The sequence below is a fragment of the Tauraco erythrolophus genome, chromosome 14 (assembly GCF_009769465.1).
Source record: "Tauraco erythrolophus isolate bTauEry1 chromosome 14, bTauEry1.pri, whole genome shotgun sequence".
NCBI classification, from domain to species: domain Eukaryota; kingdom Metazoa; phylum Chordata; class Aves; order Musophagiformes; family Musophagidae; genus Tauraco; species Tauraco erythrolophus.
Window position 1 is genome coordinate 6937883 of NC_141478.1, and position 25567 is coordinate 6963449.

General features: G+C 53.4%; 1 protein-coding gene across 1 annotated transcript; it reads left to right on the forward strand.

Annotated features, from left to right (window-relative positions):
- The first annotated feature begins 1931 nt into the window (after positions 1-1931).
- Positions 1932-25567, forward strand: RGMA (repulsive guidance molecule BMP co-receptor a). Its single transcript, XM_086620433.1, has 4 exons — positions 1932-1945; positions 9115-9230; positions 21795-22306; positions 24866-25567. Exons 1-4 carry the CDS (start codon positions 1932-1934, stop codon positions 25565-25567), a joined length of 1344 nt encoding a protein of 447 aa, XP_086476559.1.

Here is a 25567-nt window from a genome sequence, read left to right on the forward strand (position 1 = left end):
TGCATTAGCATTTCTTCTGTCTTGTGCTTTGTCTTCTCAGGGAAGCTCTTCCACAGCACAATCAGAGCTGATGCGTTTGTGGTGGCAATCCCCACCCCCTCCAAAACAGTGGTGCCACAGTCCTCAAGCGCTCAGATTAGTAACGCTCCAGCGTACAGTATTTTACAGCCCGGGACTCGAGCCCGACCCACTGTGCACACCTGCAGGAAGGCCTGGGCTTGCCATCGCTTCTCCCCCTCCTCTTTGTCTGCTGCACTTACTTGGGCTTCTCAGAAGGAGCAGTTCACCTTCTCTGGGGCAGGGTTTGTGCCTGGTTTCCTGTCTGTGCAGTGTCCCAGGCCTGACAGAAGCAGCTCTGTCTGTACTATAGTATCCAGACACCACAGTATCCAGAACTGTGAACTGATTTGCAAATAATTATTACGGAAGGAAGCCATTCCTTCTAGAGCTGATAACTTATCTGGTATACATCAGGCTTGCCCCAGTCTTTTCTCTGTTCTTGCTTTAACAACTCATCCTGAAACACGTTTTTCCTTTGTCAAGACTATATACTCGTATATCCACAGTTAAAAAAAAAAGACTTCTTTGATGGCAGGGTTTCTGTAGCAGGGCTGTTTAGATTTGTTGTGATTAAATCACATCCATTTTCTAATTTGTACCTAACACACACTCAAATCCCTCCTTAAGCCCGAGCTGTACAGGCACATTTCGTCTTCACTGCTGACTTAATCAAGCAGCAGAGAACTGCTGTGTGCGCTCTGCAATTGTTGTCTCTTGCACTGGTAAAAAAAAAAAAAAAAAAAGAAAAAAAGGAAAGAAAGGGGATAAAGAAACACTTTGCAAAGGGCTGCTATTATCCACGCACTACGGCGACAGCATATTTAGCGTGTTTGTGGCTCTGGGGCTGCAGTAATTAATTGTGTGTCTGACACTCTGGCTGGCACAGCCTTGCACCCAGAGCCTTCTCATCACACTGGCAGCAAAGCAGGCACCCTGGTACCCATGCACGCCAAAATCAGCCCCCCCCCGCGGCCTCTAGGAGAGATGGGTGCTCACCTCAGGCTCATCCCGATGGTGGGGAAGGCCAGAGGGGAACGGGGGGTGCTGCCACACTGCCCAGCTCCAGGCAATGCTGAGTGCTGGGGGGCTACACTGAGGGGCTGTTAGGGCAGCCTAGGGTCTCCGTCCCTTCCCCACTGCATGAACACAGTCCTGCAGAGGATCTTCTCCCCTCTCCCAGCCCTACTCCTTGCCACAATCCCTCATCAACGCAAAGATGCTCTCAGTGCCTATACACGCCCCAGGGCCCCCCCAAATCCCCCTTCATACCCTCCCGCTGCAGGTGGAGCATCCCCACCCCTGCGGGAGGGGGTGTACCCTGCACAGGGAGACGGGGTGCCGGGGATGTGCGGGGGTGTTTGCAGTGGGGACACCCCCTCCCCCCCCCCCCCAGCTCCCCCTCCGCCTGGCCGGGGGCTGCGCCTGCCCTCCCCTCCGCCGCCGCATGTTAACGACGCTGCTCAGCGTGTGCGGAGGGAAGGAGGGAGGGAGGAAGGAGGGAGGGAGGGGACCTCCCTATCTGGCTCTATCTCCTCCGCTGCCTCTCACATGCTCCGGGAGGGCGATGCGGCTCCCCGCGTCCCGCTGAGCCCGGCCGCGCTGCACCCCGCCGGGGCTGCCCTGCGCAGGGCAGGGGGGGCTGCCTGCGCCCTGCGGTTGGCCTTTCCCCCCCTCCCCGCCGCCGCTTCTTCTGCTTTGTTTTTTGTTTTTTGGTTTTTTTTTTAACTATTTTATTTTATTTGCTTTTATTTTATTTTATTTTATTGGAGTTTATTTTATTGGGTTTTGGTTTTGGTTTATCTCCCCTTCCTGGAAAAAAAAAAAAAGCTGCCGCTCCCCGCACCGACCCCCGCGGTGGGCTGGAGAGGCCGATGCGGCCGCTAAGGTAAGCGGGGGTGGGGGTCTGCGCAGGGTGTCCCCCCCCCCAGCCGCATGCTGCCCCCGGCTCCCTGCATGGCCCTTCCTCCGCGGGACCTGTTGAGGTGTCGCTCCCGCTCCCCGGCTGCCTCCTCCCTCCCGAGCCGTTTTTATGAAAAACCTCGATTCTTCCCATTTTCTCTGCCCGGCTCGCTCCCTCTGTCCGGCTTGATACGAGCCTGGCGTGCATGCGGTTATTCATTGATCCTCCCTTCTGATGGTTGCCACTAAAAATGCATCCTGCTGGGCTAAGTCAGTCGAATCATTCCTGGCAGACCACTGATGAAAACTGAAAATACCATCCTCAATATTTTCCCCGTTTCCGTTGGATAGCTCATCCCGACGCTGATCGCGATTATCGAGACCGGAGCGCTTCATTTGCGAGGACACAAAGCTTCCCCCTAACTCCTGTGGTTGCAAAGGGCTGGGGTGTTCGCAAGGGAAAGGTGGGAGGGTGTGACAGCTGGACAGATGTGGGACGTGGGCAGGGATGGCCACATCTGTGCACAGGGAGAGGATGGGCAGCTGGAGCGTCTCTGGATGGGGGGGAGACCTTGCTCCTGGTGAACCGAGTCTGTAAATAGCCCATAACCTCAATCAGGAGGCAGGGGGGCAGAACGCAGCCCCCAGTCAGGACAGCCCCTGCCGGGACTTGCTTCCAGATTGGGACCTGAACGTTGCCCTTCCTAAACACTCCATACGTGTAAGGAAGCCGGGCTATGTTTGCAAGACAGGTGCTTTTAGTTGTGGTGGTGGTTGCGAGGCAGGAGATGAAAGTTTGGTGTTGTTTTGATGTGATTCTTGATTGCTGCCTGTTGGAGTAATTGCATCGCAATTGCTCAGAGGTAGAATCAATTTCCCCAAATTGAGATTTTAATGGGAGCTCGCAAGCTGCTGTTATGTCATGTGGTTTAAGGCGGCGTTGGGTTGCATTTATTTTATAAACTGGATACTTTTGCAGACGGCGCAGGGATAACAGCACCACCCAGTGGGGCCCCAGCCCAGGCCCAGTCCCGGCCCAGTCCAGCCTCAGCCCAGCTCCAGTCTCAGCCTCAGCTCCAGTCACAGTCACAGTCTCAGCCTCAGCCCCAGCTCCAGTCCCAGTCCCAGTCCCATTCCCAGCCCAGCCTCAGCCTCAGCCCAGCCCCAAGCCAGGTACACCCAGGAGGACTCCTGATACCGCCTCCAAGTTGCTCCTCCTCCACAAAAACTCCCAATTTCATTTGTCAAAATACTTATAGAGGTGCTGGATTAAAGGTGGGTTTGTTTTGTTTTGTTTTGTTTTGTTTTGTTTTGTTTTGTTTTGTTTTGTTTTGTTTTGTTTTGTGTGGTATTTTTGCCTTGTCCCATAAGAAGGAATGTCTCTTTCCCAGATATTCAGAGAAAAAGCTTTACATCAGCTGATGACACTGTCACTGTCACTTGGCAATTCATGACAGAGAGTGCAGGAAAGGCATCCCGTGGTGGGTGGCTGCTGCTGTCAGGAATTGACACAAGGAGACCTGGGCAAGGTGGTTGGGTTTCACAGAGCTTTTTCCATAGGAGCTTTCGAACACCCTTTTCTCAACAGGCTGAGGATGTAGATTTGTGAACACTCCATGTCATCTCCCACCTTTAAATGAGACCCAGGAGATGTCCTTAGCTGACCTGTCAGTTGGGAGGGGGCAATTAAGGAGCTATGTTTGCACTTTCTCAAGATACCAGTAGCTTTTAAAAGCAGCAGAGAAAGCCTGTCCCATTACACAGACTGGTTTCTGTCTCTGCTGATAAACATCCAGTCTCTGCAATTCTTCTGTGCTGTTTATTTTTCAGCAGTTCAGATTTATCCATCTTTTCTGCTGAGCTGACATCTGGCCATTCAAACTTGCTCTTTGGAACCTCCCAGCCCACCTTCTGGGTTGTTTTTTAGAGGAGAGCCCAGATGTGAAGAAGATACACTAAAGAGATATTGCTTGATATTTACCCCAAAGAGGAGACTGGGCCAGGAAGACCAGCTCCCTGCAGAGAACTAAATATACAGATGGTGAATTCCTGCCAGCCCTCCAAACAGTGCCGAACAAGGGATGGTTACATGCTCCCGTGTGTCGGAGTCACGCCTCACCCCACCAGGCTTTGCAAGCAAGGGAAAGGGAGAGACACGAATGAATGCCACCAGTCAAAAAAGTTGACGTGATGAACTCTCTTTGACTGAAAATATCACTTCTTGTTTTGCTTTCTGTCATGGGTGAGACTGGAAGTTTTCCACCAGCCCATCATCCCTTCCCCTTGTCCAGCCTTGCGAGTGTTTAGGGGTGACACTTGTGGCTGTGAGCTCAGAGATGGCATTTTGAAGAGTCCCCAACAGGGATACCCACAGCAACTTCAGTCAGGACTGCTGTTAATCAGTTAATCTGTGGATGCAAAGATGCAGGCCAACAAAGCATTCTTACTCTTCTATGTATTGGTGTTACAAAGCTATATTTTATTCCACTTTCAACCCACTGGCCTCTCTTTACATCGCCAAATTGACGAGTCTGATGGTCACAGGGGCAGCTGTGGGGAGGTGGATTAGCTAAACCAGCAAACTCTCCTCTGCACTTTGCTGCGCAGGAGCGGGTCATCCCCCAAAGCCCAGCTCTGTGCCATCACCTCCGCCTGCCCCAGTGTGCCCTACTGCAAACATTCAGCGCAGGGCACTGGTGTGACCTTGGGGGGACACTTTCCCTGTCAGCAGGGACACTTTCCATACCAGGCACCATACTGCAAGGCCACAGGTTAGGAGGGAAGCGGGGTTAGATGCGCATTCGGCAGCTTTGAGGTACACTGAGCGTCTGCTTGTGCTGTCAGCCAGGAAAACTGTAAAATGATAAAAAAATGGAGCGATGAGTAAAAGGAAGATCTTTCCCAGTATTGCAAACATGAGAGATGTGGCTGTTACTGCAGAAAGATGAAGGTGTTTGGGTTTTTTTTCTTCTTCTTTAGAGGTTTTTCCTTTAGTAAGGGAAGCATTCAGAGCACAGGTGTTTGGCTTTACTTCCATGAACATTTCGGGATCATTTGTTAAACCTCACCAGATAACAATTTGGGGGTTTCCACTCCAAACTTCCCTTTTTCCTCCTTTAGAGAGTGATTTGATTTTTGCGGCTCACCCCAAACACGTATCATTGCCGAACATTTCAGGATTAGCTTCCTGCACGGAAGCCTGATCGCGGCTTATCCCAGCCAGGCCATGAGCAGCGTTGGTTGAACGCCTTGTCCCGAGGCAGAGCAGAGAAAGGCACATGCTGAAGCTGTGTGGAGGTAGTTGTGTGAAGAGTGGCCACACAGAAAGTTCACGGGAGAGTCAGGAGCAGATCAGGAGCCCTGACATCCATTCCTCTAACTACTAGTTACAGTCCTCAGAAATACCCATGTTTACTATTTTAGCCATATAATTACAGGTAGTGAATAATTCCATTAGGAAGGGTGTAAGGGGAGGTATCATCTGTAAACCTTAGGATTCAAATTAGACACATTCTTTCAGCCCCGTTGAAGCCCACAGCCATGCACGGTGTGATGCAGGGCAGAGAAAAGTAAAGTTCAGAGGAATAATCTCAGCTGAGTTTCCCCTGGGAATGGGGATCTTCCTGCTCATCCAGCAAATACCTCGGAGAATCTCATCCCTCCGTCATGACACCAAACACGAGAATCACATGTGGTCTGTGACCACGGAGGTGCCTTTGCCCCCAGAGTTGAGCTGCTGCACAGCGTAACTCCACTGTGCCCCGGAGGTGTTGGTGTTTTGGCGGTGGGTGGTTTTCCACAAACTGTTTGCAAAGAGCATTGGGCTCGGCGCTGCCTAAACGGGGAGCCCCAACTGGGCTTCATGAAATAAAGAAGCAGGGGAAAACACAGTCACTCCACGTTTCCAAGCCTAGATAGCCCCATTAAGGAAGACAGATCCGAATTCCACATAACTTGCATTTCAGTAGGTGATTTATTAAAGTCCAGATCTTTGATTCAGCTAAGGAGAAAGGTGAAGGTTATTTAAGAAACGTAGAAGGGGGAGCAGGATTTCAGAAACACACCTTATTTGGGGCCTTTTCCTGCTCTGCAGTTACGGTTTGGACACATCTGTTGTTTTCTCCAGCGAAATCCGCTGCTTTGATCGGTGCCAAAAACAGCAATCCCATTTGCAATGCATGATGCAACTGAGCAAAATCAAGGAGAAATTTTTACAAACTGGAGCCAGGGGCATCAGACCGTTGCTTTATGGCAGTGCAGTTTTCCTTACACCAAAGGCAGAAGCTCCAACAAGAGTCTTATTTTTAAAATAATGCTTCAAACTGGATTCCAGTCTATCACTGCAATGTGTCAGCTTGCCACAAAACGGCCACACCAAAGTGTTAGGTCAAACAATCAAACCAGCCTCACAGCAGCTATTTAGCAGCTGGATTTTAAAAGTTCATAATTCAGATGGGGTTTTGAGTGAAATAGATCATGCTATATATGTCATCAGCCGGAATAATAGCAGAAGTGATGTTTTTCAGTTTGAAATAAAAGCAAAAGTTGCGTTGCAAGAGGACAGGGTGAGAGCAAGAGGAAGGGCTTCGGGTCTGAAACCGCATCCCCTGGATCTCTCCCCAGCTCATAGACCCTCTCCCTCCTCCTCCCAGGCTCCTTCCAGCCTCCCCAGGCCCCTTCCAGCTCCAGCTGCCTACACATCCCATCAGCAGGCATTTCTTCTTGGGTGGTAGCAGCAGCTGGCAGGGTTTGGACATATTTGCCCCTGTTTGACATCCCCCACAAAGAGGTGCTTCGAGTAGGCGTCCCTCCCACACTGCCTCTGCTACAGGTCTGGATCCTGCATGCCAGCTTTCATCTCCTGCCCAGCTCAGCCCAGTCTGGCAGCTCTTCTGCACACAGAGCTCCTTCTGACTTAGTGGACATCATCTAAGTGCAGCTGTAGGAGGATCAGGACCAAGACACATCCCCAGTCAGGCAGGCAAGGCCTCAGGATTTTTGGATCCCATCTGGGTCCCAGATGGAAAAGCTTCAGCATTTTAATTCCAGTTGCAGCCTGGATAAAGCCCCAGTGAAGCTCCTCCTTCATTTGGAGACAAGGGGCTCAAATTCCCCATGGAGAACTAGAGAGGTGTTGTTAGATCCCTTTGCTTTGGGGATACTCACTCCCACCTCCTCTTCCTCAGCTCACCTTCCATGAGATGTTTGTTGTAGCTGAATCACAGATTCAATCCACAACAGGAGGAAATCACAAACTCTTTCTTGGAGACTTTAAGCTATCAGCATTCCAAAAAGCATCCTCAAGGGTGATTGTGAGGCAGAAGAGGAGGGGATTTCCAAGGACAACTAGAAGCAGAGTCAAGGAGCATCACAGGCCTATACTGTGCTGCAGGAGGAAAGACCTATTGTTAAATTTACAGAGTTGGGAGAAGGGTTGTGTAAAACAAGCAGCATCCTTTTATTTTTTTCATAAGATCCCCAAGAGAAAGGAGTTGAAACATTAGGATGGCAAGGGGGACCTCAATCAAAGGAGGGCTAATGATCTAAAGTTAAGTTAAAGCATATTAATTAAAGTGTCTTACACCAGTGGGCACTCGCATTCAGAAGTGAAGTCGTCTTAGTTCACCATGGCTAAAACATCCTTCAAGGGGAACTTAAATAGATCCAAGTGAGCTGTTAAGGGGATGCTTCCCTCCTGGCTTAGCCCTTTGCTGAGTGGAGCAGACCCCTGGGATGGTGGAGCTGCAGGTCCAACCTGCTCACCTCCGCATGCTGTGGGATCCCAGGAGGTGGAAAACAGCAGGATTTTGAAGCCCAGCAGGCAAATCCCTGTGTGCTTCAAGCTGCTGCTCCATCTACGTGATCCGTGAGCCGTTAGGGAGCTCCTGGAATTGCCATCTGCCCGGGGGCTGTCCAAAGGGTCTCTAAAGTGAGACCCCCCAGGACAACTGTACCAACACAACTGGTGAGACTGTCCCCCAGAGAAAGTTGAACATCCGTATCTATACATGGGCTGGTGGTGCAAACTAGGATGTGGTGGAGGTCCTGAGAGCGTAGGTACGCCGTGAGCCCTCTCCATCAGTCCTCAGAGCTAGGTTTGGGGACCCCCGACTGTTGTCCCCCTCTCTGAGGAGTGTCATCTAATGATAAGGATCTATGAGACTTGCTGTTTCTGAGTCATCTGGGCTTACTTCACTGCTGCCAGTGCCGGTGTGGGTGAATGACCTGGAGAGGTTGTGAAACGCTCACACCTCCTGCGCAGCCATGGCTGGGGCGGTGTGGAGGAGCATCTTGTGCGGCCCAGGGGCCTCAGCATCGCTCTCACAATCCCTGCCCCGCACAAGCTGCTTAGCAGCTCCCTGCCTCAGTTTCCCCCCTCTTCTGTACAACGGCCCCTTTACCCCAAATGCCTTAATTTGGGGGAAATCGAAAGCACTCTTGTTAGGCTCATGGGAGAGAGCTGGGGGGAAGGCACGCTGGGTGTTGAGACTGATGGGGTGGGAGGACGCCCCTCTCCCAAATTGCAAGCGAGCTGCCATGCATGACGGCAGGGAGACGAGGAAAAATCCCAAGAGCCCTTCCTGCAGCCCACCCGGCGTGGGACCACCGCCCCCCCCCTTCACGCCCCCCCTCGACCCCGACCCCCTTCCCCAAAGGGTACGGCAGAGTCTGGTGGCTCGATCGATAGCAAAAACCCCCTTGTCCGGCTCTCCAAGGCTTTTCCCTCCCCTCTCCCTCCATGGCCGCGGCGCACGGCGCTCGTTCCCCGCCCCTTCCACGCCGCCGGCGGAGCATGGCCGGGGAGGCGGGCGGCCGCGCTCCGGAGTGGAGGAGGCGCTGGGAGAGGATGCAGGCATTGGAAGGCAGCCGGGATGATTGATGGTTTGGGCTGTTTTGTAATGGGAGGGGAAGGAGAGAAGGAGGAGGAGAAGGAGAAAAAGTCTGTGTAATCTTTCAGTGCGGAGGCCACCGGAGCCCGGAGCTGGGGCCGCCCGTCCCTGCATCGCTCCGCGGAGCCATGTGGGGCTTTTGATTTTATTTCATTTTTTTTTTCAAGCCTTTCTTTCGATTGATTTATTTTTCTCTTTTGTTGTTTTCCTCTTCCTCTCTTCCCTTCTCCTTTTTTTTTTTTTTCTTTTTAAACTCTTCTTCCAGGGAGAGGATAGTGGTTAAAGCTCGAGCTGGATGGATGGGTATGGGGAGAGGGGCAGGATCCACAGCCCTGGGACTTTTCCAAATCCTCCCTGTCTTTCTCTGCATCTTCCCTTCAGGTAAGGAACAGCCTCTTTATTTGAAGATTTTTTTTTCCCCTGTATTTCTCGCAGCCCTTGGATAACCGCCTCGGTTCCCCCTGTCTCTGGGCCTCTTTCTCTCTCCCTCTCTGCAGCAGTTTGCCACATGTTTAAAATAAGCAAGTGGGGCTCAGTTTTGGTGTGTATCCCCCCCCTACACACACACCGTTCCCTTTTCCCCAAGCAGTTGCGGTGGGTGTTTTGCCTTGACCTCATCTTCTTTGTCTCCCCGCCGCCTCATCCCACAAGGAAGGAGATGGGCGAAATCAAAGCAATTCCCGGCGAAGGCAGCCGGAGGTTGGTTGTGACAGCGGCGGGCAGGTTACGTTGTTCTCCCGTTCCCGGGTGTGCTCCGTGCACTGAAAGGAAGGTGGGGGGGGACCCACGAATTAACATCCCAAATGCCAAATTTTTGCCCTTGAGTGCGGGGGGGGGGGGTGGGGTGGGTGTCCCCCGCTCCGAGCCCCCCCCTGGGATGGGAAGAGCCTGAGAGCGATTGCAGGGTTGGGTAAAGAGGGTCGTTGCTTTGTGATTTCGGGAAGGTCGGGGGTCCGCGGGGAGGGGGGAGCGCGGCCCCGGGGCTCACCTGGGCTGGGCAGCGCGGCGGGCGGCGGAGGATGCGCGGGCGGCCCGGAGCGGGCTCCCCTTCTCCCCGCCGCCCCCCTTCCCCGCGTTTGTTTATTTTTGGTGTTTTTTTTTGTTGCTTTTTTTTTTGGGGGGGAGACACACTCAACACCATTAGTTCGTTGGAAAACTTGCCCCGGCCGAGCCGGGAGCTGTTGTGCTGTCCGAGGGCGGGATGGCAACCAAATGGTCCCGCGGGCATCGGCTCCCCCGGCCGAGCCTTCCCCGCGCACCCCCGGCCGCTCACACCTATTGCCAGGCTCTGCCTCCCCCTCCCCGTCCCCGGTTTGTTTGTATTGTGTCAGAAAAGGAGAGAATTTCAGAATTACAGCTGAAAACGCCATCTGTTTCCAATGAATCCCCCATAGTTTTTCACAATGTTTTTGGCAGATCTCTGCCTGCAAATTCCTTCAAGCCCTGAGTGCTTGTTTTTGTTGGGGGAGGGGAAACCCAGTCCACAGAGGCGGATTTGTTCCTTCCAAAACTCTCCAGTTTCTTTACCTCTTTTTTTTTTTTTCATTTGCAAGGAGGGGCGGGGGGGAAGGGGGGAGAGAAAGCAGGAGGGAGAAAGAAAAGCCCTAACGCTTAAATCTCCCCGTTTATCTTTTTAGTTTAGTAAAACTTTCCTTTTTCTTTTTTTTTTTTAATCTATTAATTTTGAAATCGCCTCTGCCTTTCTTTTGCATAACCGTAGGTGAAGCAGTCTTGCACACACATGCAGTAAATAAATAAATAACTGCTTTACGCCCTTCCTCCCCCCTTTGCCCTCTTAGCCCCATTGCAGGAAAGCGAGCCTTTCCAACGCTGCCTTTAGCACCGAGGTCTCCCTCCGCACCCCGCTTCTCCGAGGAGACTTCCCAGCAGGCTGGAAGCTGAAAAACCCCCCCTTTTTTTGGGGGGAGGTAACTCTGGAGCTGCTCCCCTATGTGTTGCTTAACGCCCTTTTCGGAGCGTTTTGAGTTGCAAAGCGTTGAGGCTGTGAGATTTACGGTGCAAGAAAGAACTTGATAGGAGATCTGGCTGGCTGCTTTGTTTGATTCTCCCTTCAGCAGTCAAATAAGGTGCAAAGAACTGGCAGAACGAGGCGATCCGGAGCCCGCGGGAGCGGGGCGCAGGCGGAGACGGTGCTCCCCGTGCGCAGGGCTGGGAGCACGCCGGGGGCTTTCGTTGAAGGCTTTTTGGGGTGGGAAAGTAGGAAAAAGGGGGGGATTTATTCCCTGGGATATCCTTTGCCCCTTTTTCCCTGTGCTTCCTGGGAATTTGTGGATTCTCAGCAGGTTCCCAGCCCCGAGGAAGCTTCACACCCCTCCTGAGAGCCCTGGGTGAGCAGGGCCACTGGAGGCTGCCCAAGTGGGTGCTCGGCGTGTCAGATCAGTGCCTCGCCGAGTCCTGCCCTATTTATTTATTTGCTTAACCCCCCTGTTGCTGCACACACCCCAGGCTGGATTCCCGCTTGTGCTGCTCTCACACTGACGGCTTCACCCTGCTGCCTCCTGGGCAGCCCCCGCCACCAAGCACCCTTGGGCTGGAGGGACCAGTGTGAGTTCCCCTGCGTGGGTCAGGGTGACCGCTGAGCGTGGGGCAGCTGGTGAAGGAGGTTTGGGCAGAGCAGGCCACTGCTGACAGGTTCCCTGGCTTGTGCCAAGTCCCAGCGTCAGATGCTCATGAGTGTTGTACCCTCCTGGCTGGGACCCTGCTTTCCCGGGGTGCTTGGCTGACCCCCACTTGTGCCTCCCAGTATGGGCTGCACTGGGTTTTCTTGCACATCTTTTGTGCAAACCGTTTTGTACCTTCTTGTACTTTCAAAATCTGGCCCTGGGTGTTTTGTCCAAGGTGTCAGGCTTTGCTCTCTCCCTCGTACTCTCATTTGCTTTGGCTTTCCCAGTTTGTCTTCAGCTTTGGCATTTCGGCTGTAATACACTCCTGCCTCAAAAAAACATGGGAATTTTCTGCCCTCGGTCCATCCGACCGATGTGGTTGATTCCAGATAAGGATCCGTCCCTACTGGAGGTGTATCGCATCGGTTGATAAATGGCTTTTGTCTCAGCGGCAGGGAGGGACGTGATCGCAGCATTAAGCCGAAATCGAGAAGGGGGCTTAGAGGCTGTTAAAACAACACCCCCCCAGCGCCGCGAACGGGGAGCCGGGCCGGGGGCCGCGGAAGGTGGCGGCAGGGGAGGAGCGCGCCTGTGCGGGATGTTGTCAGGGCAGAGAAGAAGGGAGGGATTCAAACGTAAACCTGGAAATATTTTGGCTTCCCTGTTTTGTTGCTCGCTCGGAGCCGGTCTCATACTTGGAACAGGGAGTTCTCTGCGATTGCCAGCAAGGCTCGTTGTGGGGCTGGAAGGAGGCGCCTTGTTTTTAATGCAGATGGGGTGGATATGTTGCTTGTTTCCACAGAAAATCCTGAAATTCCCAGCCCTTGGTTGCTGGGAACGGGGAGATACTAAGAGTGACTTTGGGTTTATCATGGCAGCAGCTGAGGTTTCCTTCTTTGTGGCCCAAACAGCTGTTCTGAGTCAGATGTGCACATGAAAGTGCTCACAGGGCTGGGCAGCCATAAAAACTTCCTAACCTGGGGGCTCTGCTCGGTCTCTGCACCAACCTGCTGTCCCTGGAGAGCTGGGCTGCGGCCCTGGATGAGGCCCCAGCAACAATGAGTTTTGTGGTTTCTCTTCTGGCTTCCTGATGGGCACATCCCATAAAGGAACCGTAGGCTCTGGCAGGGCGGTACACAGCCTGAGCGAGCCTCTCCTCAGCCCGTCAGTCCTTTGAGAGACCCCCTGCCGACTCTGACAGCTCCCAAGGGATGAGCATTAGCAGGACAGCAAAGAAGGTCAAAGACGAGGGGGTTTGGTCCATCTGGATGGGTTCCATTGGATTCGATTTGCTTTGCTTGTTGGAGCAGGCACCAAACCTGGAATAAGGGTGAGTGTGGGAACCCAGGGCCAAAAGAGCATTAGAGTCCCAGGTGGTTTGAAGGGGGCTGGGGTGTACCTGGGGCTGCTGTGAGGCAGCAGTGATGTGTGCTGGAGAAGGAGTTTCAAGGAGGATGGGGAATGCTCAGAGATGCAGCTGTGGTGGGGCAGGTGAGGGGGTGCCTGGCCGTTTTCTGGCTGTCCTGGCAAATCCTGTCTTGATGCCACAGATGAGGAGCGATCTGTGCAGGCAGGGCCCTGCCTGGCCGTGCACGGCACCCGGAACGCGCTTCTGAAAGGAGAGCCCCTAAATGCCTTTAAAAAGCTTTGTACCCTGCACTTGGCAACTACTGGGATGAAAAGAAGAGGATATTTATTCCCTTGTCCGTGAGCTCTCAAAATAACAGGGCGTTCGATTGTAGCCTCAAGATTGCTCTGCACTCAAGTGCAGCCCGGCTGAGTAAATCACTGCTTCACCAGCTGAAATTCCTGCAGCAAGGGGGAGAATTGAATTATGGCCAACTGCAAAACCAGATGCCATCCCCTTGATGAAGTCATCGGGCTCTTACTGCGGAGAACAAGCTGGCTCCTACACACACACACAGCCCTCGTAGGCACAGACTGAGCCGCTCTGTCTGATGGCCCGGCCGTGGTGTGTGGGGCCGCCGGAGGCTGGTGACCCTGCAGATGGGAGAATGGCAAGTCCTTCAGGGTGGAGCACCAGAAGGATGTCAAGTCCCACTTTCTGCTGCATAAGCATCAAGGGGAGTTTGGCCATTTAATTCCCAGCAAGCAGAGCTGTCCCTGCATATATGGGGTTTTTATGGGTCAGGCAGAGAGCAAGCTTCACTTGAGCCCAAAATATTTTCTCCTCCCTTGGTTTCCTCTCCTTCCTGGACAGCTGTTGACTTTGGTCCCCAAAGCCCTAGTAATGATCTACAGTGTTTTGGGTTTTGGACAAGCTACCTTTTTTTCTTGCCGTGTGACACACTCCAGCCGGCCCTTTCTGAGATGACAAGGACATGTGGCAGGAGTTTTTAGGGATGGGTCCTGGCTCTGCGTTTTGCCAGCCCACAATGATGTGAGAGCATCACCATGCTGGGGGTGGGAGAGTGTGGAGGAGCGGGACTGGAGGGGGGTGTTCTTGTTAGAAAGTTACTTTTTCTCTTAAAATTAAAACCTGAGCCCAGGGGGGCCAGCAATCGGATGCATTTAAAACTAAATTAACCTCTGAAAGTCTGTGGCTGTGAAGGAAGGAACAGATATTGTGGCTTCCATGGGGCACGAGCAATGGGAAGTGAGTCTGGTGCCGCATGGGAGTCCAGCCCACAGGAGGGGATCCACTAGATCCCCTGTGTCCCCGGGTGCGGCTCCAGCATCAGTCGAGTGCGCGCGTGGGTTTTCGGTGGGCTCGTGCTCCTGCTGCCTGCCAGCCGGGCAACTGGCACCTGACGCCCTGCTCAAACCAACGCCTCCGATTGAGATGCCGCAATTTTTTTGGCAGGCGTTTAATTGTATAAATTTGCTTCATCCAGATTTATGTGCTCCGGGCTTTTCTCCATCTCCTCGTTTCGTGTCTCATTTACCTCTGCATTTGAAGGGTTGAAATTTCACAAGAGCGCGGCAGGGATGATTATTCCTAGAGGGAATCCACACCTGTGAGCAGAAAGCGTTTCCCTGCCAGCCCCGCCACGGCCAGGGCGAGGGGGAGGAGGGCGAGGGACCTGCTGCCACACCTGGGGGGCCCCCGGGCGCTGGTGGGTGGCAGCCGTGCCTTCAAAGGCACCCTGGGAAAACAGCTTCAGCGTGGGGAGAGTGATGTCTGCTGGAAACCTGAAACACTTGGCAATGGGGTTGGCTGGCAGGGTTGGCCTTGTTCAGGTACCGCTACTTCAGAGGCATGGGGACATGGGTGGTGTTAGCTGGGGGAGGAAGCTGAGGGTGATGCTTCACGCAGGGGATGAGAGAGAGAATCCACCTCTCTTCCCATCGGGCTTGTCTTGGGTGAAACCCTTCACATCCTCAGTGTCCTTGTCTGTAAAATGGACCACTCTCCTCGAGGAGATTTACCGGCTCTTGAGATCTATTGGTGAAAGCGGCTGGGTGCTCCCCAGCTGGGAGAGCCCAGGTGTGCAGCTCCAGCACCGCTTTCCAGCCCGCGGCACGCCGTGGCGGGGAGCCAGCTTCGTTAGCGCCCTTCTGCAGATGGAGAATCAGAGATCGCTTCCCTCTCTCCCTCCTCGTTCTCCATCCACCAGCTCACAGTACGTGTCTGTGGAGCAAAACCCACATCCTCTGAACCATCCACCAGTGCTGCTCCCTCTGAGCTGGTGAAAGCTCAACGGTTGTGGCAAAGGCAACGCAGAAGCCAGAATTCCAGGATGAAGTTTTAACAGCAAAGTCTGCGACTCTGTTGCTGCTTTGGCTGTAAATGCTGGTTCTTCCTTTCAGCCCGTTGCACCTCCCAAACTTCCCAAGATTTGCTGACAACTCTTAGAGCAGCGTGGTCAGCCGCTCGTGGCCCTGACTACAAGCTCCATGGTTGATGCCCTCTCTGATAGTGTCTGCTTGCCTTTCTCCCTTCATGGGGATGTTGAGGTGAGCATGGAGGAATGATGATGGCCAGGGGGGGCTGGGGAGAGACACGTCCGTCCCGCTGAGCATGCCGGGTCAGCTGTAAGCTGACTCTCCGAGCTGAAAGAGCTGACTAAGTGACAGGAACAATCAAGGGCTCCTTCAGCAGCATCCGACGGTTAGTGCCGTAGCTGGTGAAGACACTGACTCTGCTTTTTTCCTGCCTGTGCTTGCCCCGTGTCTCCATGACGCCTGGAGAGGAGAGATGGGGGGCCATGAACTCACCGCTGAGGACAAAAGGGAGTTGGCCGTGGCAGGGCCTCCTGATGCTATAGTGATTGACACAGGTTGAAAGGAGAAAACTCCTTCCGTGTCCCTCTTTTGACGCGAAGGAATGGGAGAAAGCCCTTCCCCACCATCCTCTTGAGCAAGACAAAGACTGGGTTCAAAGAAGCTGCGTGGATTGAGGTGTGCTCTTGGATACATCTAGAGTCGCTCTGTCAGTCCTCCTTTGCCTGGATTTAATGCATCTGCTGCTTTTGCCAGTGGAAGGGAGCACAAAGCCCAGGCCCCAGGGTGGAAGGTGGCCCCTCTGAGCCAACCTCCCCACGGCCGCCCTTGCAAAATACGAGCTCCAGCGCTTTAAGAGAGGCAGGTTTATTTTTCTCCTTCAGTTCCCTCCTCCTGGTCCTCCTCCCCCCACTTCAGTGCAACTGAAACCTGATCTAATCCCTTTGCACATGGGTAATTTATTGGTCTATTGGGCTTTTCTTGATGGCAAATTGCATTGTCTTTCTTCCTGGGTTGAGGCTTTGGAGCAGTTTGCTGCATTCCTGCAGCTCTTTTCTCAGGGCTGATCTTTCACACCCCCTCTGAGCACAGTCAAATCAGTTTTATTTGGCCTCTTTGTTATGCAAACAAGGCAATAATAACCAGGCTATTATTCTGCAAGATTGTGCTTGATTAACAGTTCAAAGGAGGTCGCTGGAAGAGCCCGGCACTGCCGTCGCGCACAAATCCTTTCACCAAGCTTGGGTCGGGTGGCCCTTGGGTCTTCCTCGCCCCACGGTGCCCTTTGGGGCTGCAGGAGAGCTGCCCCTGCCCATGACACCCCATCTGTCAGGGCTGCGGATGGCACCGATGTGCCCAGTTCTCTCCCTGGCGTGACAAGGTGCTGGCCGATGCCTGTCGGCCTTGCAGCCCACGCGGGCACCGAGACGTGGGTCCAGCATGGCGGCATGTGGGGTCCAGCATGGGCAGCATGTGGGGTGGCTTGTGTAGACTTCCCCGCTGGGACAGGGACAGCGTGAGGAGCTGGATGCAAAGGGCTGATGTTGTTCATCCCCTCTGGTTTTGCTTTGGACTCCGGATATCTTGCTCAACGGATCCTGACAGCCAGGTTTTTTGAGAAGCAATGTGATTTTTTTTATCTCTTGGGGTCATTTTGGTGCTGGTGGAGGCTGCCCTCCGCCCAGGAGCTGAGCAGCCTACATCTCCTTGAAGCTGGTAGATGTTACTGGTATTTAGCACCTCTGAGAATCGTGCCTTTCCTATTGAGGTGTCAGCATAAATATGTTTATTTAGATTACTTAAATAAATATGTGTTTAGGAGCCTAAGTCTGTGTGCTCAGATCTGAGGCCAAAGGTAATTACATTTTACTGTGTTCTCCGAATAAGCCTTTTACTGCATGTGTGAGGCTTGCACATCGACACTTCAATCCATACATTTGGAAAGAGGCGGGATGATGTATTTGCATCACATGTGGGTGATGGAATACTTTCCAGCCCGTTAGTAACCAAGAGGATATTAAACAACATCTCTTAGCAGTGAACGCTTTAAAATTAACAGGTCTGGTTAACATGCACCCAAGAGTCTTAAAAGAATTGGCTTTCACTTACTGAAATTAATTTCCAGTAATTCTCTTTGCTAGAGAAATTACAGGAGAACAGATGAATTGCTGATTTTGTGCTACTTTTCTGAAAAAGCATGATTTGGGTAAAAGAAATCCAGGTAACCTGACAGCAGCTGAAGGGAGAATAGGGGGCACTGATAATTGAAAGGCTGGTAAAGTTAGATGCGTGGATGTGATCTGTTTGAACGCTTAATTTAACAGCACGTACTATAAGGTGCCGATGACGAGGGCAGAGCAGTGGGACTCGGGCCGTGCAATACCCCAGGCTCCCGAGCACGTGGGAGCTCGCTGGGGCAGGTGGACCACGAGATGCTTGCAGGATGGAGGACTGGTTCTTTGCAAACTAGGAGCTCTGGAAAAGGTCACGGCCAGAGAGCCCATCCTGGTGCCCGCTGCGGTGCAGTGCCCTGGCGAAAGGGGTGACCGTCGGGCTATCACCGTCGGGGTGATAGGTTTTGCAGGAAACAAGCCTGCCAGAGGGAGGTCTGATGGTGGGGCTGGGCAAACACCTTCCAGTGAGAACTTAAAAGTGCAAACCGTTTAGCTTATCTAGAGGATTGACAAGTGATTTGATTGCAGTGTGTAAATATCTTTGTGGGAAGCATACTGGTTATTAAGGGAGCTTTTACTGCTTCGGAGAAAATCGCTGGTTCTTTTTATGTCCTTACAATGAAGTCAGATAAAATCCACTTAGAACCAAGACCCACGTTTTGTAAAGGTGATAAACTCCTGAAATAGCCCGCCGAGGAAAGGGGTGGCTTTTCAGATTGTGCAGGCTGCAGAAGTCCTCATGGGAGATATACCTGAACAAACATGGGGCAGCAGGCTAGGTGCAGGGTCTTAGTCCAGGTGATTTAATTATTTCTTCTGGCTTTAAACTTTCCGAAGCTGTTGTTTTCAAGATACCGAAGGAAATTTTGTCCCTGGTTTGAATGGCATCAAGCTGTTGAAAGGAGAAGATGATGGGAGGTTGGAAGGTGGCTGGACTTGAAATCACCAGTCCCCGGGATGAAGGACCCTTTGTGATGGACCAGGGTGGTGGCATCACCCAGACCTGGGAGTGTCACACAGATCCTGGGCGAGCCTTGCTGGGTTCCTGCTTGAAAGGGGTTGGTTTCCGTGCTAAGTCATCTGTGGTTGAAAAACAGATCCATTGTGAGTCGATGGAAAATAGATTATGCGAAATTGAATAAACATCATTTCTTGGCCCCGGTACAAATGAGCCTGCACCGCTGTGCCAAAGCTGCTGCCAGAGGGGACGAGGCAAGGCGTGCGTGTCAGGAGGGGGAGAGGGTTGTGTCCGCTCTCCTCCACGGCCCTTCCCGGCCGTGGTCCCTTCCCAGTGGCGCGAGGGGTTTGCCAAACCCAATGGCCACTGGTGTGGTTGGTAGAAGCATCTGGGAAAGCCCAGGCGTGAGCGGCTGGGGAGGGCACGCGGCCCCACTCCGCACCGCCGCTCCCGCGGCACCTGGCTTTGGAAATGTGGCCTTATATGGGGCCCTGAGCGAAACAGCGGAGAGAGGACGGGTGCCAAAACTGGAGCGATAACATCGTACAGAAGAACGCTCCCTCTTCAGGCCCAGGGAGGAAGGAGATGGGATTCCCTGCCCTTGGTTTATTGTTTTGCGTTTTTTTTTTAAATTCAGTACCTTATAAAGTCATGTGTGTCCCTGGGGTGGGGTGGTGCCGAGGGATGCTCGGCACGGGGATGTGTTTGGTGCTGAGTGTCTGGGGGCTGTTTTGCAGCCGCCTGCTCTGTCCGTAGGCTGCCACAGCTCACGCCTGTGTCTCCTGATGCAAGCAAACGAAGCATGTGCTCAAAGAGCAACAGCCTATGGCTTTATTCCTTCTGGAAAAAAAAAAAATCCCCTCTACTAAGGAGCTGAAGGGCTGGAGCAGCCAGAGAGTACTGCAGCCTGGGCTCTGCAAGCTGCTGGCTGGAGGGGCTGCTTTGCACGGTGGGTCCCCGTGCCTTTACCAAGCTGTTGGGTGCAGTGGGGAGTGTGGGTGCTGCACGGCCAGGGACGTGTCCTCCAGCTCATCCCGGGGCTGTGCTGGCAAGTCTGTCTGCAGTGACAGCACCTTCTGCCGCCTGCAACCTCCAGGCATCCTCAAGCTGTACATTAGCATAACTACGAGGAGAGCAATGATTTTAATTGCCGATGCCACAGCTGTTTGGGATAACCCGCAATGGTGGCACTGGTCACACTCCTGCATGCTTTTTTGACTCCTGCCTTCCACTGGAAGGCTCCTGGGGGATCTGCAAAGCCATGCTCACGGTCTCGTCCGAAGGGATGAGATGCATTTTCCTTATTTTCCACCCTGATAAACCCACACCTGCACCGTGAGCATCTAACCCTGAAATGCTGCTGCTTGCATTCCCCGTGCCACCAAACCCGCTCGCCCCTGTCACTCCGACTGTGCTGTGGGGTGCGATTGCCTGCATTAAATGCCATCCCTTCCTTTCCTTCTGAGTTTGGGCACTGTGCTAGTTACAGCATTGCAACAGCCGTGTTTGAACGTACAGCCTCCCGAGCCAAGGCGGGCAGTGTCGGGGAGCCGGGCTTTTCTGCCTGCTGGTAACAAGACATCATCTGCATCATGTCTTTCATGTAGGAGAAATGCTGAGCAATACACTCCATTGCAAGCCAGTAGCTGTGATGGGAAGCCCACTGATAAGCAAAATGTCTTTAGTGGAAAACCACACTCTTGGGGCTGAAAAGAAAGGGACACAAGATAATAAATATTTTTAAATTTGACCCATAAATGCAGATGGCTTAGCAGAAATGTGAGCTCATGTCCCAGATCAAATGCTTGTTATCAAGTCACCTCTGGTCAATGATGAGTTAAAGGCTTTCCACAGTGCTTCTTGCAGGTTTAAGCGAGGTGCTGCCAAGACAAAACAGCTCCTGGGTTCTCGGTGCTGTTGCTAGCATCTGAGTTTATTAAACATGGATTTTAAAACTGTGAGGAACCTGTCACCATTTCCTATTTGCACTTCACTCTTCTTGGAAAGGGAGAGGAGACAGGCTTGTTTCTTAAAGCCAGACTGCTTAGTGTTTTATAGCCTTGGTCTCCCTTTCTGATTTTCCAGCACTGACTGTGTTTAGGTTTCCAGCACTGCAATGTTTAAAACTAAAACATACTGTTTTCCCTGAAACAATACTGGGTTTTGTAACTTTCTTTTTTAAACAAATCTGAAATGTTTTTGGCACAGATGCCTTGCCAGCCTCCTTCTAAACAAACCTCGGGACAGGAATATATGTGTGCGGCTGCGAGAGGCACCACGAAAGCATCTGGAAATGGTGGGGCTTTTCTTCCTGGCCTTCTGCTGCCTTTTGTGCCTGAGCCCATCCTGTCTCCAAGCCCTCTGAGGGGGTCGATTAAGAGGAGAGGAAAGGAAACACCATGAATTTTAAGCGGTGTGAGCCTGGGTTCACCCAGCACGGCTCCAGATTGGCACAGGCAGAGCGGTGTCTGTGCGATGTTCAGCGATGGCCATGTGCGTTTTGCACAGCTGCTTTCAAGTCTGCTCCAGGGAAGCCACTCTGCCCTGGGAAGCAGACATTGCAGGCATAAAAAACAGGATCTGAATTTTCTTTGCCTTCCTCCGCCTTGCCAGCAAGCACCGGGGCTCGGGCTGAGCCCGGCAAAAGCGCTGCTGCCTTTGGCTTCGCCTCCGCACGGGCAACGCAAGGCTGGCGAGAAGGGGCGGCAGGGGCTCGGCTGGCATCCCCACACCCTGCTGTGCCGGTTTTTCTCCTCCACCTCTTGTTCTCTCTCAGCGAGCCGTGGCAGGGAACGGGCTCCCAGGGCTGGGCAGAGGCACACAGCAAGGCAAGAAAGAGATTTTTTGGCTCCTGCTTTTTGCCGGGGACGCGGGCAAGCGCTGCTGCCAGCACCACTACAGCCGTGAGGATGGTGGGGTGGCTGCTGGCTCTGCTGCAGGGTTGGTCACGGCACAGTCCTGCTCTAACCTGTGCACATCCATGTGTGTCTGGGGCACAGCTGTCATGCCGGGGCTGGGTTTCCCCATGCCCATGAAGGAGGAAGAGGAAGGCAGATTTTTGTGCTGGTAGAGCTCGGACTGGACTCAAGGCACAGTAATTTGTGTAGCACAGAGCTTTGAATGTCAAACCCTAAAAAGGCATTAGAAACCCCATTGCATCTCCCCCCCACATTAATGATCCTCCCTTATCCCTGCTAGTGAATACGTCCCATTCTTCCGCACCCTGTTTTTCCCCCCAGGAGCATTTATCCAAAGCCTGGACGCTCTTTCCCTTCTTGGCTTAAATTGGGGCAGATCCTGTTGGTTTCTTTGGCTTTGATGCATGAGAGTTGGGTCATGTGAGAGGGTCATGTCTGGTGAGCAAGGCCCCGTCACGCGGTACAGTCAATGTCATGAGTTTGGGCTGTGGGAGGAGGACACCAGCCTCTTGCTGGGGGTAGAGTTGGATGTCCCCCACACAGGCATGCAAGCATTGACCGCTTTGTGTTTTCCTCCCCTCCCGCAGTGACATCTCCATGCAAGATCCTCAAGTGCAACTCTGAGTTCTTGGCGGCCACGTCAGGCTCCCACCACCTGGGCACGGAGGAGGCACCCGAATTCTGCACGGCACTGCGTGCCTACGCCCACTGCACCCGCCGCACCGCCCGCACCTGCAGGGGCGACCTGGCCTACCACTCTGCCGTGCATGGCATAGAAGATCTCATGGTGCAACACAACTGCTCCAAGGATGGCCCCACGTCCCAGCCCCGCCTCCGGACATTGCCCCCCGGGGACAGCCAGGAGCGCTCCGACAGCCCCGAAATCTGCCACTACGAGAAGAGCTTTCACAAACACTCGGCTGCCCCCAACTATACCCACTGTGGGCTCTTCGGGGACCCCCACCTCAGGACTTTCACAGACACTTTCCAAACCTGCAAGGTGCAAGGGGCTTGGCCGCTCATAGACAATAACTACCTGAACGTCCAGGTCACCAACACGCCGGTGCTGCCTGGCTCCACGGCCACCGCCACCAGCAAGGTGAGCCTTGGGCATGTCCCTGTGAGCAGAGGTGGGCAAGGGCAGAGGTGCTTCTGAACTGCCTTTCTTTCCACCGCCTCTCTCCTCCACCATTTGCACATCTCCTTGGAGAGAGTAAGACTGGGTGGGAGCGCCTCTGAATTTGAGTGTTTCTCCCTAAATATCAGACGCCCGTCCTTCTTCCGTCCCCACTGTCACTTAAATGGCCTGTGGTTTCTTCCTGAGCACATCCAGCCCCACCATGGTTAGCAGGCTGAGATGCTGCAGCTCAGAGGGCAATCATGGCCAAAGTTGGGGATGGCAAATTAAGAGAGCTCCCACCTGGAGGACTGCAGGTTGCTGTGAACAGCCAGACCAGGCATGATGGTGGCACCTTCTGGGGCCACCCAAGGTCCAAGCAAACCCAGGATTTCCCTCCAGAGAGGCTCCACCTTGCAGGGAAAAGCCTGGAGGGAGCTGAGCTCCTCGCACTGCCTTCTCCTCTGCCCAGGCTCGTAATTGTCTCTCTGGTTTGCAGCCGAGTCGAGGCATTTTGTGGGGCGTAGACTGTTCTGGTGATGCTTTGACAGCCTAAATAAACATCCTGAAGGTACAGGGCAAACGCATAGAAAACCAAAATGAAACGTGCGGCCGTGATACAGCAGGACTTGTGTGACATGGCCTCAACTTCAGGAGAGACCTGGAGCTGATGAACTGTCGTGTTGCTCCATGGTGCACAACCTGTGAAGCTAACAGGCCACTTTCTGGGCCAAAAAACAGAAGCTAAGCAGGAGGCATCTTCTTGCTTTTGGAAGATGTCCTGTTCCGCCATGTCTGGGAGATCTGGTTCTCCTTGGGTTCGGGGAGAGGAGAGAAGCCCATGTAGGACAGGGACTGCTTCTTAGCTCTGGATGTGATCTTTTACCTGGAGCTGGCATTTTGGTTTTGACCTGTCCCTAATAAACCTCTTTAAAGCTACTTAAGGATGTTCTTGACTCCTTACCTACCAAAAGATGTCAAAACCTGCTGAAGCTTGCAAGGAAGTCTGGCATGAGGAAAGTGGTCCCTAAGGACACCAGGGACCTGCAATTTCTAGGCTGTATCCCAGGATCACCATCTTAATTGAGCCTTTTCACCCGTTATCTGCCTCATGGGCTTGCGGTGAGGAGGGATTAGTCATGAGATCTGCAGCATGAGCTGTGGAAAACATTACTGGGTCGTTGTGAGAGGACCATGTGCTGTTGGAAATGATGGGAGCCTCTTGGTCCATGTTTTTTTTTGTGTTTTTGCATGATATTCTCTGGTCTGCCCTTCTTCTTCCAGCCAGAGGCAGGGCTGGACCCAGAAGAGGTGGCAGGAGGTCCATGTGAGGGGTAGTGCAGCCTGAAACCCAGGGCACGGTGGTGCCTCACAACGTGGTTGAGGAGGGTATAGCAGGGCTGCCACGGGGCTGGGAGGACATGAGTGCTCAGCGGAGCAGTGAATGGGAGAGAGGGACATTGCCAGGGCTCTGGGCAGCTCTGGGCTCCTCTCCAGCATCACTGGGAGCAGAGGTGCTGGGAACCACCACCGTGCTTAGCCCAGTCCTTGGGGAGCATCAGTTTTTTCCTTGATACTCAGCCCTCGGGTGTATCTGCCCTGTGGCCGTTGGAGCTCTCTCTCCTCCAGCCCTGCCGCACTCTGGCTGGGTCTCAGTCTGCCCCTTCATGGGGCCATGTCGGGGGAGGTCCCCCTTACTGCTCCTCCTTCATGGAAAAAGGTGCAAGAGGAAGTTTGCAAGAGGTGAAAGAGGAAGCATAGAGTTTGCATGGCAGGAAGAGCAGGTTGCTCTTTCTCCCATGCAAACTCTGCTCTTCCTCCTCCTCCTCAAGCCTTCCCCCCCAAAGCTGGGTCAGCAAGGGCAGAGCAAGCACTGCGAGGTCCTTCCTCCAGCAAGGGACTCGTGGTTGAGCCCATTTGAGGATGGGGAGCTGTGCTGGGCTTGGTCTATGCCTGTATCCCCCCAGGAGGGCCTGGCCACTCGAGCGTGCTGAACACGCATGTGATGGAGCATGACGTGTCCTGGGGCCCAGAGGAGAAGACTGTCGGTCTGTGAGGAGGAGCTCCACCACCTCCAGGAGAGTCAGGGCTCATCCCCCTCTGCCATCTGCCAGGCCCTGGAGGAGAGACAGTGCTGCGTGCATGGGCATGCCACCACAAGCCTGGGAGTAGTGATAGTCCAACCAGCTCCAGCTACATGGGAACTCCTGTGTTGCCAGGCCTGGAAATAACAGCGCAGATCCAGGCAGTACATCCATTCCAGATTCTGGGTCTTGACTCCATTCCTCATCCCTGTGCTGAAGCAGGATGTCTGCATCTAGGTGCCTAAAGGAGCAGATGCACCCAGACAACCTTGTCTGGGTGCCTAAAAGTTGGAGCAGCTTCTTAGGAGGAATCATCTGCCCATAAGCTGAAGGTCATGCTCCTGGCCGGGCTGAGTAGATGGCTCCTCCACCTCCCACGCCGCTCCTGGTGTCGGCCATGTGCTCTCAGGTGATAATCACTGATTGTAACCCTGTTCCTCTTTTCCCTCCCCCATAGCTCACCATCATCTTCAAGAGCTTCCAGGAGTGTGTGGACCAGAAAGTGTACCAGGCAGAGATGGATGAGCTTCCTGCTGCCTTTGCTGATGGCTCCAAGAATGGTGGGGACAAGCATGGAGCCAACAGCCTGAAGATCACAGAGAAGGTGTCAGGTCAACACATCGAGATCCAGGCAAAGTACATTGGCACCACCATCGTGGTGAGGCAGGTGGGCCGGTACCTCACCTTCGCCGTGCGCATGCCGGAGGAAGTGGTCAATGCCGTGGAGGACCGGGACAGTCAGGGCCTTTACCTATGCCTCCGCGGTTGTCCACTCAACCAACAGATTGACTTCCAGACCATCCACTCGGCTCAGGCCACAGAGGGTCGTGCTCGTAGGAAGGGGCCCAGCCTGCCGGCCCCCCCAGAGGCCTTCACGTACGAAACGGCCACAGCCAAGTGCAGGGAAAAGCTGCCCGTGGAGGACCTCTACTTTCAGTCCTGCGTCTTTGACCTCCTCACCACAGGGGACGTCAACTTCATGCTGGCTGCTTACTATGCCTTTGAAGATGTGAAGATGCTTCACTCCAACAAAGACAAGCTGCACCTCTATGAAAGGACACGGGACCTGGCCCCGGGCAACATGGCTCCCTCAGGGACCACCCCTGCCCTCTGGGTAGCACTGCTGTGCTTGAGTCAGTGTTGGTTGGGCTTGTTGTAG